Source organism: Malus sylvestris, chromosome 7 (assembly GCF_916048215.2).
Source record: "Malus sylvestris chromosome 7, drMalSylv7.2, whole genome shotgun sequence".
Taxonomy (NCBI): Eukaryota; Viridiplantae; Streptophyta; class Magnoliopsida; order Rosales; family Rosaceae; genus Malus; species Malus sylvestris.
The window spans coordinates 27111119-27130626 of record NC_062266.1 but is presented as its reverse complement, the minus strand read 5'-3'; the positions used below and the strand labels follow the sequence as shown (position 1 = coordinate 27130626).

Below are 19508 nucleotides of genomic sequence, written 5' to 3'. Positions count from 1 at the left end.
AGATACTATTGTTACTGTTATGAGGATGTAGGCACACTTGCCGAACCTCATAAATATTGTATCTTATTTGATATATGTCCTACTGCACATATATCGTCGATAGCACAACCACATAAACGTTGTTTACGATGTCTAATAAAAGTTATCGTTCATCATCAACTACATTGGCTTGATGAAAAATGCAATAAAATAAAATAACTTGGAGGTCATTGGACAACCTTCGAGTATCGAAATCTAGGAGTCTCCTTCAACGAAAATATTTTCCAGATACATTGTAAAACTAACCCAGATCTTAAACCAAAAGCTTAGCTTCAAAAACTGAAACATACCCAATATGAACCCAAAAAAAAGAAAGAAAACTCCAGGTTCATATATATCATAGGTGAAACATTAACAAGCTGACTAAAAAGATAAGAAGAATAACTAACTAGTCTCGAAATAGATGACGCATAATCACACATGTCCTAATTGTCGAGTCAAATGTCAAGCTCTGATGAGTAAAAAGCCATGACAATCATAATCCATCGTAAGACCCTGAAAAGCAAGCTTGAGTAAAACGTAGACAAACTTGTAGTTCAGTTGGTTAAGAGCATTCATTTTACACCTGAAGTTCCGTGTTTAAATCGTATTTCCGCAATTTAATATAAATTATCCTTGGGTAATAGAAAGCCTCAAATAAAACGGCAGTCGTTGCCGATCTCGAATACAATTTTGTTATTTTACATGAGTATAAAGGTTGAAAATAATAAGAAAACAAAAAGAAAGTCAAACAAAGGTTGCAATACTATTTAGTGCGCGCTGGACCTCATTGCCGTTTGTCGATCCTCTCATCACAAAACAGCCACCTCCCCACCTCACATCGTGAATTTCACGTCGTCCATCGAGACGCGTTTTCCTTCTCCCACAGAGAGAGAGAGAGAGAGAGAGAGAGAGAGAGTCAGCAAAACTTGACCCTCCCCTTTCCATTTATTGACTTCCTCCAGATGCCCCACGAAATTACTCTCTGAAAAGTCTCTCTCTTTGCGCGCGAGATGGACTCAACAATGGAGGACGCAACAGCCGCCACGCCAACGGTGTCGTGGGAGCTGCCGCCGCCTCCTCCCAACGCGAACCCTAACTCGGAGCTCCCTTCTTCCGATCCTCCCAAAACCAGAGAAGAGGGCGAGCTGTCTTCCGACGATGATGATGACGTATGTTCATCTCCCCAAACCCTAGTTTTTGGAAATTTGATTTTGGTTCCGATTCCGTTTGTTTCTGAGCGTACGTAAATGTTATCTGTATGATTGGTATTTGTTTGGTTTCTGAGAGAAGAGGTGGGAATTCCCTTTTCCTGAATCAATTTCTCATGCAGTCAAGCTAGGTTAACCTACTGTGTTAGATTGAGTAAGAGTGTTGGATTTGGATTTATTTAATCTTTATATGAGTTCATTACTTTTTGGAGTGAAAAATGAGTGAAATTTGAAATTGGGATTTCAATTTAGGTGTTTTTCGTGTGAAGTGATTTGTATTTAGCCAAATATGTGATGTTTTGAGTCTGTTTTTGTTTGTATCATTTAGGGCATGCCTTATATATCATGTGCTTTGTTTTGCAGCAAAATGTTGATATTATATGCAATTTTTTGAGGTTATTATTATTATTTTCTGCACTGCTGTAAAATAAATGCGAAAATAATGATGGTGTTAAATGGGTATTTCTATCTCACATCACAGGACAATACTATTTGCTCTGCTCCACATTCCACGGGTATCAGCGTGCCTCCTTCAGGGGCTGTGCCTGTTCAACCATTGAACAAACTGACTCAAGGCATTCAAGTTGGTAAGTCTTGCTTGCCGTGACAATGAAAGATGATGCGTCCTTTCTTTTCTTTTAAATATTGTTTAAGTTGGAAAATTTACATAGAGCATCAACGTGAACTCCCACGTTGTGCCAAACAGGCATTGGCAATGGCTGATCTTTTTTCATACCGTGCCCTGACCAATTTGAATTTACTTGTAGTCATGTGGTTAAAACATAATGCACATCTGTTAAGGAGACATGGATGCTATAAACTATTGTACTTAATGAACACGCCCACACAGAGTTGGTGGCTTGTGTGTTTTGTACTAGAGCTGGACACTGACTTTTTGTGCATCTTTTCCCATTAAATGATGTGGTAAAAAGCCAGACCACCATATTACACCTGTTATTTACGAGTCCATTTGCATCTTTCTTGTTGGGCCAATAGGTTTGTATACTTATCATTAGTTTTATTTTCATGATGTATGGTGAAGTGAGTCATGCATATAAGCTAATGATAAATATTCCTTTCCTGTACTACAAGTTCGTTAGATTTATTTATGTTAATCTAACAGGGAAGGCTGTATGTGGAAATGATCCTGCAAGCTCTGCTGATATTCAAACCCAAACATCCATACAGTCTACATCCCAGAAGAGCAATGATACAAACCGAATACCATTAAAATCTGCCACACCTGGATGGGGTGCCCCTATGGGGTCCAACGATAATCTTGTTATAAACTTCTCAGACGATGATAGTCACAGTGATTCTGAAGAAACAGAGCACAGGAAAGAAAAAGCTAGAGAAACTAAAAGTCATGTGACTGGAGTGGTTTTTAATGGAAAACCACCTACTTCATCACTTGCAAGATCAAACAAGTTACAACAGACAGCCAGGAATGTGGACAAAGTAATGCCTAAAAAATTGGGTATGAATCGCACTTTTATCTCATCAATGTCCAAAATCCGCGGAGCAAATTTTCGGGATTCTGGTCCTTCATCAGTTAATCAAGGATCTCGAGTTAGAAATTATGATTCCATGAACAAAAATTTAGTGAGCCAAGAGCGTGGACGTGATCAAGGTGCGGGCTTGAACAATAGTAAACTTCAGGACTTGCGGCATCAGATACGTGATCAAGGTGCGGGCTTGAACACCAGTAAACTTCAAGACTTGCGGCATCAGATTGCACTCCGGGAAAGTGAACTAAAGCTCAAGTCTGCCCAGAGAACTAAAGAATCAATTACATGTAGGGACGATAATGCTGCGAGCCAACACAGAGATGGAGCTAGTAAATCCAGTGTGAGATATTCTGATGTTACACAGATAGAACCAAAAGAGCCAGATAAGAAACGCTTGAAAGTTGGTGGCCCTTTTTCCACCCAGCCAAGTGTTCAAGGACCACAAGATGTACCTGTTACAAAATCTATTTTATCATCAAAAGTCTCAGCAGCGGAGGACAATGGTCCAATGAACAGAGTTAAGGTTGATCATGGCCAGAAAGGAATTCCTGGTCCAACAGAGTTAAGCATCGTAGAATGGAAAAATCAAAATGATAAACATGTTGCTGCTACATCAGAAAATATACATAGTGGAGTGAAAGATGGTGAATATCTTGCCTTCTCTCTCTGAAACTAACTCTGTTTAGAGATGCCTTATCAATCAAGATAATTTGTTTCTTTTTTCTTCCTGCAGGTGCTGGCATCAATATTAAAGTCATCCAATCCGATAGGAAGAGCAAGCTGGTGGATCCTTCTACACTAAACAAGGTGACATCACCAGAAAGTGTGACTTGCAATAATTTGCCGAAGAACTCAGTAAGTGAATATTTTAATAACTGCAGTACTGCTGCTGATTAATTTAATTTTCCTATATTGTAGGTTTTATTATTTCCTCACCTCTGCCCTAGTATAACTTTCATAATTGAAATGTCCTTTCATTGGTGGTAAAACTTGTGCAGCCATCTTTGCTGTTTGTGTTCGATGTGTCTCTCATGTTGCACTTTGTGAAATTTCAATATAGCATGAAATTGGTGTCTAAGTTACCATAATAGTGATTTCTGGCTTGCAGAAAACACTGAATTGTACACGGAGAAGAGTTAATACCTCCAGTGTAGTTTATAACTTTTTATAGCTTAACCTTAATCCACCAAATTGTCCCGTCAACTCTTTTCTGTACTTGTGAAGCAGTTTATATTGCTGAGCCTTGATCCATTGTGAATGAGTTTGTAAAACATCATTTTACTAAAAGGAGGAGGGGGAGGGCGTCAGGTAGTCGACAGCCGGCACTCCATGATCACGTCGAATCCTTATGAAAATGAATCCAGAACAAAATCGTGCTAAAGCTAGGGCGTCACCCGTAAGTGGCGCGCTGTGTGGCCCGAGCACAGTGATAAGTGAGCAAGGGTCGCTGTATCTCCATCGGCACCCGGATGCAGTGTTAAACGAGCAAGGGGGCCATAGAAACTTCTTTTCGAACGACTCCACTCAAAGTTGTTTGGGAGCATATGCTCCTATCAACTTTACCCGGGACACACAAAAGAAGTACTTTGATCCTATTAGACGGGGGAGGGTGAAGAAGCTAGGACAGAAGGGTAGAGTTCAAGAGAGCAAAATGCGTTTAGGAACGTGGAATATAGGAACCTTAACGGGGAAATCTATGGAAGTAGTGGAAGTTATGGTGAGGAGAAGGATAAATATTATGTGCCTACAAGAAACTAAGTGGGTTGGTAGTAAGGCAAAGGATCTAGAAAACTCAGGGTTTAAACTTTGGTATTCGGGCACAAATAGAACGAGAAACGGTGTTGGCATCATCGTGGACAAGACCTTGGTACAAGATGTTGTAGATGTCAAGAGGGTAGGAGATAGAATCATGGCAATCAAGATTGTAATAGGACAAGAACTTATCAATGTGATTAGTGCGTACGCACCTCAAGTAGGGTTGGATACGAGTTCGAAGGAGAAATTTTGGGAAGATCTTGGAGACTTGGTGCAAGGAATTGCTCAGACGGAGAAGTTATTTATAGGAGGAGATTTAAATGGACACGTGGGCAGGGAGACAGGCAACTATGGAGGTTTTCATGGTGGCCATGGTTTTGGGGAGAGAAACGAGGATGGGGAAGCTATCTTGGATTTTGCAATGGCATATGATCTCTTCTTAGCCAACACCTTCTTTAAGAAGAGAGAAGAACATGTGATCACCTACAAGAGTGGGTCGTCAAAAACACAAATAGATTTTCTTCTAATGAGGAAAGGGGATCGTATAACTTGTAAGGATTGCAAAGTTATACCAGGAGAGAGCGTGGCTAATCAACATCGCTTGTTGGTGATGGATGTACATATCAAAAGAGTAAGACAAAAGAACAAGACTTGGAAGTGCCCAAGAACTAGATGGTGGAATCTAAAAGAAGAAAAACAAGCCATTTTCAAAGAGAAGGTAATCACCCAATGTGTGTGGGATAGAGAGGGGGAAGCTAGCCAAATGTGGGATTCCATGGCTAGTTGTATCCGAAAAGTAGCAAAAGAGGTATTAGGAGAGTCCAAGGGCTTTGCCCCACACCAAAAGGAATCTTGGTGGTGGAATGAGGAGGTACAAACAAAGGTGAAGGCTAAGAAGGAATGTTGTAAAGCCTTATACAAGGAGAGGACCGATGAAAATGGTGAAAGGTATAGAAAAGCGAAGCAAGAGGCGAAGAAAGCTGTCAGAGAAGCTAAGTTAGCGGCTTACGACGATATGTATAAACGACTAGATACCAAAGAAGGAGAGTTGGATATCTATAAACTAGCTAGAGCAAGGGAAAAGAAGACAAGGGACCTAAACCAAGTGAGGTGCATCAAGGATGAGGATGGAAAGGTTCTTGCTACAGAGAACGCGGTTAAAGACAGATGGAGAGGTTATTTTCATAATCTTTTCAATGAAGGACATGAAAGGAGTGCTTCTTTAGGGGAGTTGAGTAACTCAGAAGAGTGTAGAAACTACTCCTTTTATCGTCGAATCCGGAAGGAAGAAGTGGTTGTAGCTTTGAAGAAGATGAAGCATAGAAAAGCAATAGGCCCAGACGATATACCAATCGAAGTGTGGAAAGTTTTGGGAGAGACAGGTATAACATGGCTCACTGACCTTTTCAATAGGATTTTGAAAACGAAGAAGATGCCAAATGAGTGGCGAACGAGCACTTTGGTGCCTATCTACAAGAATAAGGGCGACGTACAAAATTGCATGAACTATAGGGGTATTAAGCTAATGAGTCATACAATGAAGCTCTGGGAGAGAGTCATTGAGCATAGATTGAGGCAAGAGACACGGGTTTCGGACAACCAATTCGGGTTCATGCCAGGGCGCTCAACCATGGAGGCAATCTATCTCTTACGAAGATTGATGGAAAGATATAGAGATGGGAAAAAGGATTTACACATGGTCTTTATAGATTTGGAAAAAGCGTATGATAGGGTCCCAAGAGACATTCTTTGGAGGATTTTAGAGAAGAAAGGAGTACGAGTAGCATATATCCAAGCTATAAAGGATATGTATGAAGGAGCAAAGACTGCCGTAAGAACTCATGAAGGACAAACCGAAAGCTTTCCCATAACTGTAGGATTACATCAAGGCTCATCCTTAAGTCCTTACCTTTTTGCGTTGGTAATGGATGAGTTAACAGGACATATTCAAGATGATATTCCTTGGTGTATGCTTTTCGCAGACGATATAGTGTTGATAGATGAAACTCAGGAAGGGGTAAATGCAAAACTTAACCTTTGGAGAGAAGTGTTGGAATCTAAAGGTCTTCGCCTAAGCCGATCAAAGACAGAATATATGGAGTGCAAGTTCAGTGCAAATGGAGGCCAAAACGAGTTAGGGGTGAGGATCGGAGATCAAGAAATACCAAAGAGCGACCGTTTTCGTTACCTAGGATCTATCTTGCAAAAGAACGGAGAATTAGATGGAGATCTCAACCATAGAATACAAGCTGGATGGATGAAGTGGAAGAGTGCATCCGGCGTGTTGTGTGACCGCCGTATGCCACTGAAGCTCAAGGGAAAATTTTATAGGACGGCAATAAGGCCGGCGATGCTGTATGGCACAGAATGTTGGGCGGTGAAACATCAACACGTACACAAAATGGGTGTAGCGGAGATGAGGATGCTTCGTTGGATGTGTGGGCACACGAGAAAGGATAAGATTAGGAATGAGGATATCCGGGGTAAAGTAGGAGTAGCCGAAATTGAAGGAAAGATGAGAGAAAATCGGTTACGGTGGTTTGGACATGTGCAAAGAAGGCCTACTGACGCTCCGATTAGAAGATGCGACTATGGGACAGAGGTTCAGGGCCGAAGGGGTAGAGGAAGACCTAGGAAAACTTTGGAAGAGACTCTAAGAAAAGACTTAGAGTACTTGGATCTAACGAAGGACATGACACAGGATCGAGCACAATGGCGTTCTAAGATTCATATAGCCGATCCCACTCAGTGACTTGGATTTTCCAAGTCTCCAACCAAGAAGTTTTCCTCACTCGGGAAATTAAGGGAACACTACCCCAACCTACATGCTCCACTCAGAAAGCTTCAACATACAAGCTTCAACAAAAGAAAATTCAAAGAACTTAGCGAAGAAGGCTTTGGTGTATTTAACACAATACGTTGAAATGAAGGAAAGCTTATTTATTGATATCCCCGATAAGCTACAAATATGTACATATACATGAGTCAAAATAAACACACAAGAGGGAGCCTTCACAAAGGTTGCTTAGGAGAAGTCTCAGCAGTCGGTAGAGCCCCAGAAAGAGAAGGCACCGGAGGGGGATCATTTGGAGCCTCAGTACTGGACAGAACCCTAGAAGGAGGAGGCATCAGAGGTTGATCATCTGGAGCTTCATTACGCGGTACAGCCCCAGAAGACGAAGGCAATAAATGCCTTTGGAACAAACCCACAAATCTCTGATGATCAAGTAAAACCTGACCATCAGTTTCCTTCATCTGGTCAAGCTTCCTCTTCATGTTTGTAGCATAGTCATGTGCGAGCCGGTGCAACTGTTTATTCTCATGCTTGAGCCCTCTAATCTCCTGTTTGAGACTCATCACTTCAGCCGCCAATGATTCAACTTGGCGGGTTCGAGCAAATAGGCGTTGGGCCATATTAGACACAGAACCTGCACATTGAACACTGAGAGCCAGCGAATCCTTAACAGCTAACTCATCAGACCGTTTGGAAAGTAGTCTGTTATCTTTGGGAGTGAGAAGGTTCCTGGCCACCACCGCAGCGGTCATATCATTCTTCATCACGGAATCCCCAACGGTAAGAGGACCAGTTGGGGAGACGAAGGATGGGCGCCATATGTTGTCTGGAGAAGGCGGGGCTGCCTCTTCAACAAGGTTCAAGTCAAAACGACGGTCGGAGGGGCCAGACATTTTCAAAGGTGTTGAAGAGAGAAGAGGTCGGACAAATCAAGATCTTAGAAGTGCAAGAATGAAGCTTCTACTGGTGGAGATTCAAGTGTTCTTTGGAACTTAATGCCAGCCTCTATAAAAATCTGCACTCGACGGAGCTTCAGAAATCAAAGAGGCGCCTGCTCAGAAATCGAAGAGGCGTTTGCTTTCTCAAAAGTTGGGCTGCTTAGAGATCACGAGGGTTGATCTCAGAAATCGAAGAGCCGTTTGCTTTCTCAAAAGTTGGGCTGCTCAAAGACCACGAAGGCCGATCTCAGAAATCGAAGAGGCGCTCGCTTTCTCAAAAGCTGGGCTCCCTAGAGACCACGAGGGCCGATCTCAGAAATCGAAGAGGCACCTACTTTTCCAGCCTTGTCAGCACCTGTCACACGCACACTCAGCTTTGCGGAAATTATGGGCATTCTGTCAAAGACTTCTGGGGAAGTAGAAAACACATGAATCTTACTGTTCAATCACCCACTTCCCACACGCAACAATAGCTCATGGGTACCACAGATAACTTTGCCAAAGTTCTCTGCCAAAGTTGAGCACGTGAAGCTTGCAGCTCCCACTACATCGCTCTGACCAAGAAGGGTAAAAGAATAGCAAAGAAACAGCACTAACAAAGTTTAGACCCATAAATTTTGAAGGTCTAGCTACCATATTATTACCCACAAGGGTAAAGGAACAGTACCACTGCTGGATAATTGGAAAGTCCATGTATGTCAACCTCTGTGCTTCGTGGCAAGGTAGACTAGCAAACATGCCCAACCTTTACTCACATTCGAGAAAACACTCCCAATAAGATTGCTTGCACCAAAATCGAAGAGGCACCGTCCTCCGAATCTAAAGAGCCAGACTCCCAACATGACTACTTTCTTAAAAATCGAAGAGAGGGTAAAGGAACAGTACCATTGCTGGATAATTGGAAAGTCCCTGTGTGTCAACCTCTGTGCTTCGTGGCAAGGTAGACTAGCAAACATGCCCAACCTTTACTCACATTCGAGAAAACACTCCCAACAAGATTGCTTGCTCCAAAATCGAAGAGGCACCGCCCTCCGAATCTCGAGAGCCACTCTCCCAACATGATTACTTTCTCAAAAATCGAAGAGACACTGCTCCTCGAATCTCGAGAGCCAGACCCCCAGCATGATTGCTTTCTCAAAAATCGGTGAGGCACCGTTCTCCGAATCAATCGAAGAGGCGCTCGCTTTCTCAAAAGCTGGGCTGCTCAGAGACCACGAGGGCCGATCTCAGAAATCGAAGAGGCACCTACTTTTCTAGCCTTGTCAGCACCTGTCACACGCACACTCAGCTTTGCAGAAATTATGGGCATTCTGTCGAAGACTTCTGGTGAAGTAGAAAGCACATGAATCTTACTGTTCAATCACCCACTTCCCACACGCAACAATAACTCATGGGTACCACAAATCACTTTGCCAAAGTTCTCTGCCAAAGTTGAGCACGTGAAGCTTGCAGCTCCCACTACATCGCTCTGACCAAGAAAGGTAAAAGAATAGCAAAGAAACAGCACTAACAAAGTTTAGACACATAAATTTTGAAGGTCTAGCTACCATATTATTACCCACAAGGGTAAAGGAACAGTACCACTGCTGGATAATTGGAAAGTCCCTGTGTGTCAACCTCTGTGCTTCGTGGCAAGGTAGACTAGCAAACATGCCCAACCTTTACTCACATTCGAGAAAACAGTCCCAACAAGATTGCTTGCTCCAAAATCGAAGAGGCACCTTCCTCCGAATCTCGAGAGCCAGACTCCCAACATGACTACTTTCTCAAAATCGAAGAGAAGGTAAAGGAACAGTACCATTGCTGGATAATTGGAAAGTCCCTGTGTGTCAACCTTTGTGCTTCGTGGCAAGGTAGACTAGCAAACATGTCCAACCTTTACTCACATTCGAGACAACACTCCCAACAAGATTGCTTGCTCCAAAATCGAAGAGGCACCGCCTTCCGAATCTAGAGAGCCAGACTCCCAACATGATTACTTCCTCAAAAATCGAAGAGACACTGCTCTCCGAATCTCGAGAGTCAGACCCCCAGCATAATTGCTTTCTCAAAAATCGAAGAGGCATCGTTCTCCGAATCTCGAGAGCCAGATACCACAGACCACTTTTTCAAAGTGCTCTGACAGAGTTAAAACATGTGAAACTGGCAGCTCCCACTACCGTGCTATGACCAAGCAGGGTAAAGGAATAGCATTACTACTTGTTGTTAGGGAGACTCCTATATATGTCGACCTCCATCCCCAACGGACAGGCAGACCTGCAAAAATGCTCAACCCTTCATCATATCTGAGAGGGCACTCCCAACAAAGCCTTTCGAAATATTCAGCTTTCTTTCCCCCCGATAATACCTCTGCAAACAAGCTATACTAGAGCAAGAATATCTCATATCATCAGGGTTAAAAGCAAGAGTATCCCATATCATGTTTTTTCCCTGTTTTTTCTTTTGGCCTTGTTTTTACCTGCAAGACAAGGAGAAAGAGAGCAATCAGTCAGCACTTGGAATCAAGCTTCCAGCCAGGAACTGACTGCCTGGAACCCCTTACCTGATTACTTACCTGGCATTGCTCTCGAGTACTCATCTTCATCATCTTATGTTTCCAGGGAAGATTCCGCATCTGCTTGAGGAACAGATAGGGCAAGTGCAAAGGATACAAGGAAGCATGTGGAGACAAGCGTAACAGCACACGTGCCGATACATCCATTACTCTGTCAAAAGCAAAAGTATCCCATATCAGCAGGGTGGAACGTACTCTAGATTTGATGGACTTGTTTTGACCCTCAAATTCTTCAGTCGGCCTTATACTCTGGAGGAAACCAGAAAACCCTCCAACTCAGTTCAAGAATAAGCCTGTGGAAAGTTACTTCTTCAAAAGCAAAAGTATCTCATATCATCTCTTCTCATTTTTCTTCTCTTTATCCTTCATGCTGCTGCAAGATGGGGAGAAGGTGAACAATCAGTCGGAGCTCTGATTGCTTACCTTGTCTGTCACCTCTTTCAGCAGACCCCCTAGCTCGGCGACTTGGGGGACTCCTACTACATGGTTTGTATCGCGCTTGACCAAGCCTGAAACTACAAGTAAGCTTCAAGTGAAATTGATACATTACCTTGTGCATCTCCACCAGTTAAAGATACCACCCCTGGATGGAGGAAGAGTACTTCCAGAGAAGATGCCACATCTACCTATGAGACAGATAAGGCAAGTCAAGACGACACCACACTCCGATACTTAGAAGTTTCGTGATTACGAGATCATTCTCCCACAATATTTCCTAATGTCATTTGTACTAAATCATTCACTCGTACTCACTAAAGGAGAGCTTGAACCTATGTACTTGTGTAAACCCTTCACAATTAATGAGAACTCTTCTATTCCGTGGACGTAGCCAATCTGGGTGAACCACGTACATCTTGTGTTTGCTTTCCTATCTCTATCCATTTATATACTTATCCACACTAATGACCGGAGCAATCTAGCGAAGATCACAAAAATCGACCGTTTTCGTTACCTAGGATCTATCTTGCAAGAGAACGGAGAATTAGATGGAGATCTCAACCATAGAATACGAGCTGGATGGAAAGAGTGCATCCGGCGTGTTGTGTGACCGTCGTAGGCCACTGAAGCTCAAGGGAAAATTTTATAGGACGGCAATAAGGCCAGCGATGTTGTATGGCAGAGAATGTTGGGTGGTGAAGCATCAACACGTACACAAAATGGGTGTAGCGGAGATGAGGATGCTTCGTGGGATGTGTGGGCACACGAGAAAGGATAAGATTGGGAATGAGGATATCCGAGGTAAAGTAGGAGTAGCCGAAATTGTAGGAAAGATGAGAGAAAATCGGCTCTGGTGATTTGGACATGTGCAAAGAAGGCCGACTGACGCTCTGGTTCGAAGATGTGACTACGGGACAGAGGTTCAGGGCCGAAGGGGTAGAGGAAGACCTAGGAAAACTTTGGAAGAGACTCTAAGAAAAGACTTAGAGTACTTGGATCTAACGGAGGGCATGACACAAAACCGAGCGCAATGGCGTTCTAGGATTCATATAGCCGACCCCACTTAGTGGGAAAAGGCTTTGTTGTTGTTGTTGTTGTTGATGTGTTTCATTTTCAAAAGGTTACCATGTATGTATTTATTAATATATTTTACTTTACAGGAGACTATGGAATTGAATCATACACATGGGGATGATCGCCTTCTAGAACCAGGTTCCTTCTTGAACAGATCAACCTCCGGAAAGAATATAATGAGAAGTTCTGACCATCAGGAAGTCACATCCAATGACAAGAAGCTTGATCCCTCCTCCAAGATATGTCAGGTTTGTTTTCTGGTCTCTATGTCAGAAATTAGAGGCATCTGATCTGTCTGTGATGTAGAGTGGGTAGAGCACTAACTGGAAAGAAAAAAACTAAGAGAAGAGAGAAATACAAAGCAATTTGAGGAAGTGATCAAAGTAAACCCCTAAAAGTCCCAAATAATCACCTAGAGGTAAATAGAGAAGGAAAAAAACATAAAAATCATAAAGCTATTACAAAGTCTCAAGTCCTAAAAAGGATAAACATGGATGAACCAGTAATCCACTTCATCAGTCTGGTTGTATATTTTTTCTTGATTGTTATCCGTTCTTTGTTAATTATATTAATATTCCTTCTTTCTAATTTCCTTTAGGCATTTCTAAACAATGCAAGCCTCTCGAACTGTTTTGGTAATGCAAAGGTTACAGGACGGGGAGACATAGATATACATTCCTTGTTTGAAATTGAGGAAACATTGGACAAGGATCTGGAGGAAGCACAAGAACACAGGCGAAAGTGTGAAATTGAAGAAAGAAATGCTCTGAAAGCTTATCGTAAAGCACAGAGGGATGTTCTTGAGGCCAATGCTAGGTGTTCTGATCTATACCGCAAAAGAGAAGTATATTCTGCCAACTTGAGGTCTTTTATTTTGGACAATTCCAGTTTGCTATGGTCGTTAAGGCAGAATGACCAAGCCGGAATTGGGTTGGATCATGCTAATAACCTGACTAGAAATGTGAATCTAGTACCTACATCAAGCCATCAGATGCATCCTGAGCATAGTGGTTTTAACCCAGCAGCGTGTGATTCAGACATCCAATGTGTTAACAGTGCTCACAACACCTCATACAAGCATTTGGGTGGACAAAACATGGGGTCAGAACCATGTAGCGAACCAGATGCTAGTACATCAGAGCCATTGCCTCTTCTAGGCAAAAACGGCGCAGATGTGTCCTCTCCCTCCAATGAACCGAATAATTCAGCAGATAATGATGATGAGAGATATTCATTTGAAAATGAATCTGCTCAACCTAAAGACATGGACCTTGGAGACAAGCAAAAGGACATAGATCAGGAATCAAATAGAAAAATGTCCATTGATAACTCCCAGGATCCTGTGCTTCTCGAAAGAATGTTGAGGTCTAAACTATTTGCAAAGCTAGGTACAAAAACATTGTCAAAGAATAGTAGTTCTTGTAATGGCACAGAACTTTCAGTGGAAGAAGGGGCTGAAAATGATTTCAGAACGGAAAAAACCAAAGAAATTAAAGGGAGTTTTTCATTCTCTGAAGTGGAAAAGAATCAACAATCTGATGATGAAGGTAACTTTCTTTTTGAGCTGATCTTTCTATATCTGGGGAAAAAAGAAGTCCACTTATTGAACTTTTGATTCTATTTTCAGTGGAGCTGATTATTTATGACTCTTTAGTAGATTAATTTTAGTTTATATTACATGGTCAATGTGTGTTTTTATCATCTTGAACTTGACTAAATCATCTCGTTTATAATCTTTTGGATGCATGCATAACCTGAGGGCTTGCATGATGCAGATGTGCATCTCTCAGTACACATTCTGTGACATCCCACAATTGAATCACATATATAGTCTTGCTCTTTAATCATGCAGTTTGATATAAATTTTGAATTCAGATAATATTAGCCATCCATCTTTTGGGTATAAACTTTTCTTGCTTGATGTGCAGTGCGAGCCAAAGTTTAATCTATAATTAGATATTAAAAGTATTTTGCTTGAACATTTGAATTTGCTTTTTTTTTTTTTTGAAAAAAAAAACAATTTCTAAATGAGTCATGCCCGCTTGAGGCCAATTTTGTGCTTATGCTTCTGCTTGGTCTGAGTGGCGTCCTAGCGGCGTCCTAGCTTGCCTGCCTAACAGGCCCAAAACTTTGGCTCACACAGTACTTGGGTTGTGCTCGTGCCAACTGACACATTTTGTACCTGTGTCGTTTCTGTAACAAGGCTGTGCTGGCACCTTTCAGTGCTTGTGCCCGTCCAGCCTATTTTACACAACTACTTTGATAGTGTGAGTTTTGAAATACTTACTCATTGCTACTTAATACTATGGCTTCCAAAACTATCAGTTTGTGTTACCTCAAGTCAGAACTTATGCATGATTGTCATGAAGTTAAACAGTGGGAATACATTTGGCACAGAGTAGGCATTGAGCATAAGAAGCTTATACTTGATCTCTATTGCTCTGCGTCACTTTTTTTCTTTGATTTTCTGATTTTACTTACAGGAATGGATGGGCTCGAAAAAAGTTCCTCCGAGCCTCCTCTTGAGATTCAAAGAGAGCACTCCGTCGAAAATCTTTCTGTGAACTCTCACTCCAATTTATATTCTGAGGATAGGTTTTACTTCAGAGGTAACATCTTAAGGACTGCTTTTGGGTATATGAAAGTTATATGCCCAAAAAGTTTTATAGAACCTCAAGCTAGAAGTCAACAACGTCCAACTTGTATCAACCCCAAGAATATCCGTTCCAGCAGTGCCATGGTAGAACCACCGGAAGAGACTCTGGTAGAATTATCTGGAAGAGAAGTTGGATCTTATAGCACTGGTCCCGCTGTTGATCCCTTTTGGCCACTCTGCTTGTATGAGCTTCGAGGAAAATGCAACAATGATGACTGTCCATGGCAACATGTTAGGGACTATAACACAACTTTGTATCAAGATCAGAATGATAACTCTGATAGTGCTGGTATGAGCAATCCCATCATAAAGTTTGAACTTTTATTTTCTTTCTTGTATTCTTGTTATAATGTGTTCACAGATTGTCAGGTTGGATCAACATTGCGTCGAAAAAAGTGTGATGGTTCAACAAAAGCCCCCTTGTATCGCAATGTAATATCTTCACCAACTTATCTAGTTGGCTTAGGTATTCTGAAAACTGATCTGCATTCATATGAATCTGTTCTAGCACGGCGAAATGGACAATTCTGGAAAAAGTGTTTCAGCCATTTCTTGGTGTTGTCAAATTTGTTTCGGAAAGATATTTCTGCGGATGTACCATTCTTGCATGGAAATGACGGTCACATAGAGGCCCCTGTGAGTTTGAACAGACAGTCATCGTTTTTCCAGAATAGCAACGGAGGAGTGGTTTGTTTATTGATTCTGCTCAAAATTTTTTTTTCTGTGATTCATGTGCCTAATATTGCATGCTAATACTGTTTATATACTTGGTGTTTAGGTGCTGTAAATTATTTGAGTTTCTTTAGTTGGGTTTCATTAGTCATAAGTTTCTAACAATCTCAATTCTTCTATTCACTATATAAGCTTGGACTGTTATACTGTTTAGTGTTTACGTTGTTTTAGATTACTGTTTAGTGTTTCGCTGTTTTAGATTGAGTTCTCTATCTTCCCCTTTGAACTTTTTCTCTAAAATTATTTAAATATTTGAGGCAGGGGTTTAGTAATATTACGAAAAATTCTTGGCAGTTGGGTAAGCTCTATTTATTTTTAAAAGATGAGGCTTCGTAGAATTTCCTTGGAGTGTCTCATATCAAGACGCCCCCTGCCCCCTCTTCCTAGTTTTTATTTTTGTTGTGACATGCTGATGTCTAAGAATCTTATTATGTGATTGTTCCGTTATCTTTGTTACGCTAACTTTCTTGTTAAATTTGGTGTAGGATAAACTCACACAAGCTTTGGGTGACAATGATCAATACCTGGAGATTGCCCTATTAATTTTCAGCCAGGAGGCTAATGAACTTGAGGGCATGAGAAAGGTAACTCCTGTGGTGTATGACCTAAATATAACCGTTTTCAGCGGCTTCAGTTACTGTCATCTTATGTATTTGAGTTTTGCAGGCTCTCCCTGTGCTGTCACGAGCTCTTGAGGCAGAACCAACATCCATTATTCTCTGGATTTTTTATCTTCTTATTTACTATAGCAATATGAAGTCAGTAGGGAAAGATGACATGTTCTCCTGTGCGGTACGCTGTTGCATAATTCCTACTCTTATGACTTATCTTTTATGGAGCATGAATACTGGGGGCAGTCTCCGCATGTTTTCGCGGATACACCCTTATAGGTATTACAGCCATACAGGCAACCCTATATGTTCTCAGTTAGCCTGTAAGGTATGAGAACTACTTGCATGAATTAGGGATGCCAAGGTGGCAATGACCCAAACCTATCACGCATCCCACGTGGCATGGTAGGATTGGTTTGGGACAACGCCTTTCTCTGAGCAATTTTTCCTTGAACTGTTTTTATACATTTATATGCTTAACAATAACTCATTTGATGCCTTCATATGCTTCATTTTCTAGCTTTCGACTACTTCCATTTTCATTTTTATTGCACTCATTTCCTTTCTTTTGTGTTAGTATCTAGGGGCATATTCTTTTCTTTCTAAGCATGTTCTTTCTGTCTTTCATTAGAGATAAGAAATTGAAACTTTTGCCTGGAAACACTTTGCCTCTTGTTCTTCAGGTAAAATACAATGATCGATCTTATGAACTTTGGCTCATGTGCATCAACAGTCGGGTGCAGCTTGACGACCGGTTGATAACATATGATGTCGCCCTCTCAACACTGTGCCGCGATGCTCCTGATTCTGGCATAGATGGAATGCATGCTAGTGCATGCATCTTAGACCTAGTTTTCCAAATGATGGATTGTTTATGCATGTCTGGTAACATTGAGAAGGCCATTCAGAAAGTCTTTGGACTCTTCCCCATTGCTGAAAATTTTGATGACCCTAATTCCCTCTCGCTCTCTAATATACTCACATGCCTAAGTATTTATGACAAATGTATATTAGGGGTTTGTTGTGTTTACTTGGTTATTTACAGGAAACTTCCTGATGCTGTATTGCAGCAGTTTGAATGTCAGAAAGAACTCTCTGAATTTGAATGGCCTTCCATGGAATTAGTAGGTGATGAGAAGCAGAGGGCTATCATGCTGATGGAAACAGTAGTAGGTTCTGTAGACTCATACATGAAAATTGAATCACTTGAGAAAAGTGAATCTAGTCTCAAATTGGCACATTTCATTGCTCTCAACCACTTAAAGTGCATGGCAGCTCTTGACAGCTTAGAAAGATGTAGGAACCTCTTGGATAAATATCTTACTTTGTACCCATCCTGCTTAGAACTTGTTTTAATATCAGCTCGGGCACATAAACATGAGCCCGGGGATTCGCTTTTTGAGAGATTTGAAGAAGCCCTTGCTGAGTGGCCAAAAGAAGTCCCTGGAATCCAGTGTGTATGGAATCAATACGTTGAGTGTGCCCTTCAGGATGGAAGATTTGATTTGGCTAAAGAAGTATTGGACCGCTGGTTTCGTTCTGATTGGAAAGTTCACTATCTTCAAAATGGTACATTGGATGGAATGAAACATGTTAACTCAAATAACTCTCTGGGAGATTCAGTTCGGCAGGCACTCGGTTCCAATCCTAATCGGATGGACGTAATGTTTGGACATCTTAATCTAGCTCTGCACAATCTCTTGCAGAATGACTACATTGAAGCTCGCTCAGCCCTTGATAGGGCACTGAATGCTGCTGTTCCACAATTCTTGAAGCATTGTGTTAGAGAACATGCATCGTTTATGCTTACTGATGAATCTTTGTTAAAGGAGAATGGTTGCATAAGTGGCATACAGAAGATTTTGGAGCACTATTTAGGTGTTTCTCAGGCTTTCCCTACCTCTGAGCCATTATCAAGAAATTTCGTTAACAACATCAAGAAGCCAAGAGTCCGGCAGCTAGTCGGTAATATCTTCAGTCCACTTTCATCTGATTTTTCTCTGGTGAATTTGGTTCTTGAAGTATGGTATGGACCATCTCTTTTACCGGAAAAGTTCGGTGAGCAAAAAAATCTGGTGGATTTTGTTGAAGCCATCTTGGACATAACTCCATCCAACTATCAGTTAGCTGTTTCTGTATGTAAGCTGTTAAGCAGCGGCAGCAATGCAGGCGATGTTACTTCTCTCAGCGCTTTGTTTTGGGCTAGCTCGAACTTGGTCAGTGCAATTTTACATGCTGTCCCAATTCCACCGGAGAATGTATGGGTTGAAGCTGCGGAAACTTTGGGCAATATTGCTGGCGTGGAGGTTATTTCTGAGAGGTTTCATGAGAGAGCTTTATCTGTATATCCTTTCTCTGTTAAGTTGTGGAAGTCCTACCAAAAACTTTCTATGATGACTACGGGAAATGCGAATGCTGTCGTGGAAGCAGCAAAAGAAAAAGGTATACAACTCAGTTAGGGTTCTTCCTTACATGTGTATTGGCCGTCTGTTTGGATCGGCATTTGGTAAAAAGCTTTGGGGGTGCCAGTTTTGATAGCATGGAGCAGGTGGATGTAGATGAGACGGTGCTAGATTTAACATCTTTGGCAAGTTGATTTTCTGTTGCCGTTTTTGCTGACAGAAGGTTATGAGATGTTAAATGTGAAATTTAGGAACCACAGAAGCTTTGTACAGGATAGGAGTACACGATCAAAGAGGTTATAACTATATAGCTCTCACCGACTTCACTTGGCGGATATTTCATTGAAAACGATATAGGCAGAGGAATCGCTGCAATCGGAGATGCAGCGACTCTTTTGGATTAATAGTTTACTTACATATGTAGGTTTATAGTTGATGATGTTGTTATCTTTCCGGATCCTTTGTGTTGTTTTAGTTCGAAGTAGCTTACCAGAATATTGTACTTGAAGCGGAAAGTGAAATGCATATGGCTTGAATTCCTTTTGTTTTTCTCTTACCAGCTTTAATCAATTCTATTAATCCTTGTTTTACTACTAATTAGATAAATGAGTTGAGATGGTTGATGTGTTTGTAGCAGTGCCACTAATCTTTTACAATTGGTTTGAATCCATTTGGTGCCTTCTTAAAGGATTACACAGAGAAGGAAATTCAAAGTCTAGGTAGGTCATAAGTTTGAGGGCATTTGCTAAGTTTGCGGGATTTCGCTTTAATGGTACGCATTATTCAATGGTAGTGAAAATAAATGATTCTGATTAAA

The 19508-nt window shown here is 41.4% G+C and overlaps 1 protein-coding gene across 2 annotated transcripts; it reads left to right on the top strand.

Moving 5' to 3' along the window:
- The first annotated feature begins 799 nt into the window (after positions 1-799).
- Positions 800-19230, top strand: LOC126629366 (uncharacterized). Of its 2 annotated transcripts, none has more exons than XM_050299390.1 (11): positions 800-1190; positions 1711-1816; positions 2353-3381; positions 3471-3592; positions 12377-12538; positions 12889-13837; positions 14774-15235; positions 15308-15582; positions 16164-16262; positions 16345-16470; positions 16973-19230. In XM_050299390.1, the coding sequence occupies exons 1-11, from the start codon at positions 1032-1034 to the stop codon at positions 18746-18748; spliced, it is 5265 nt and encodes a 1754-aa protein (XP_050155347.1). In that variant the 5' UTR covers positions 800-1031; the 3' UTR covers positions 18749-19230. The 2 variants fall into 2 exon arrangements, with proteins under 2 accessions (XP_050155347.1, XP_050155346.1); XM_050299389.1 differs by having other exon boundaries at positions 15308-15633.
- The last annotated feature ends 278 nt before the right edge of the window (positions 19231-19508 follow it).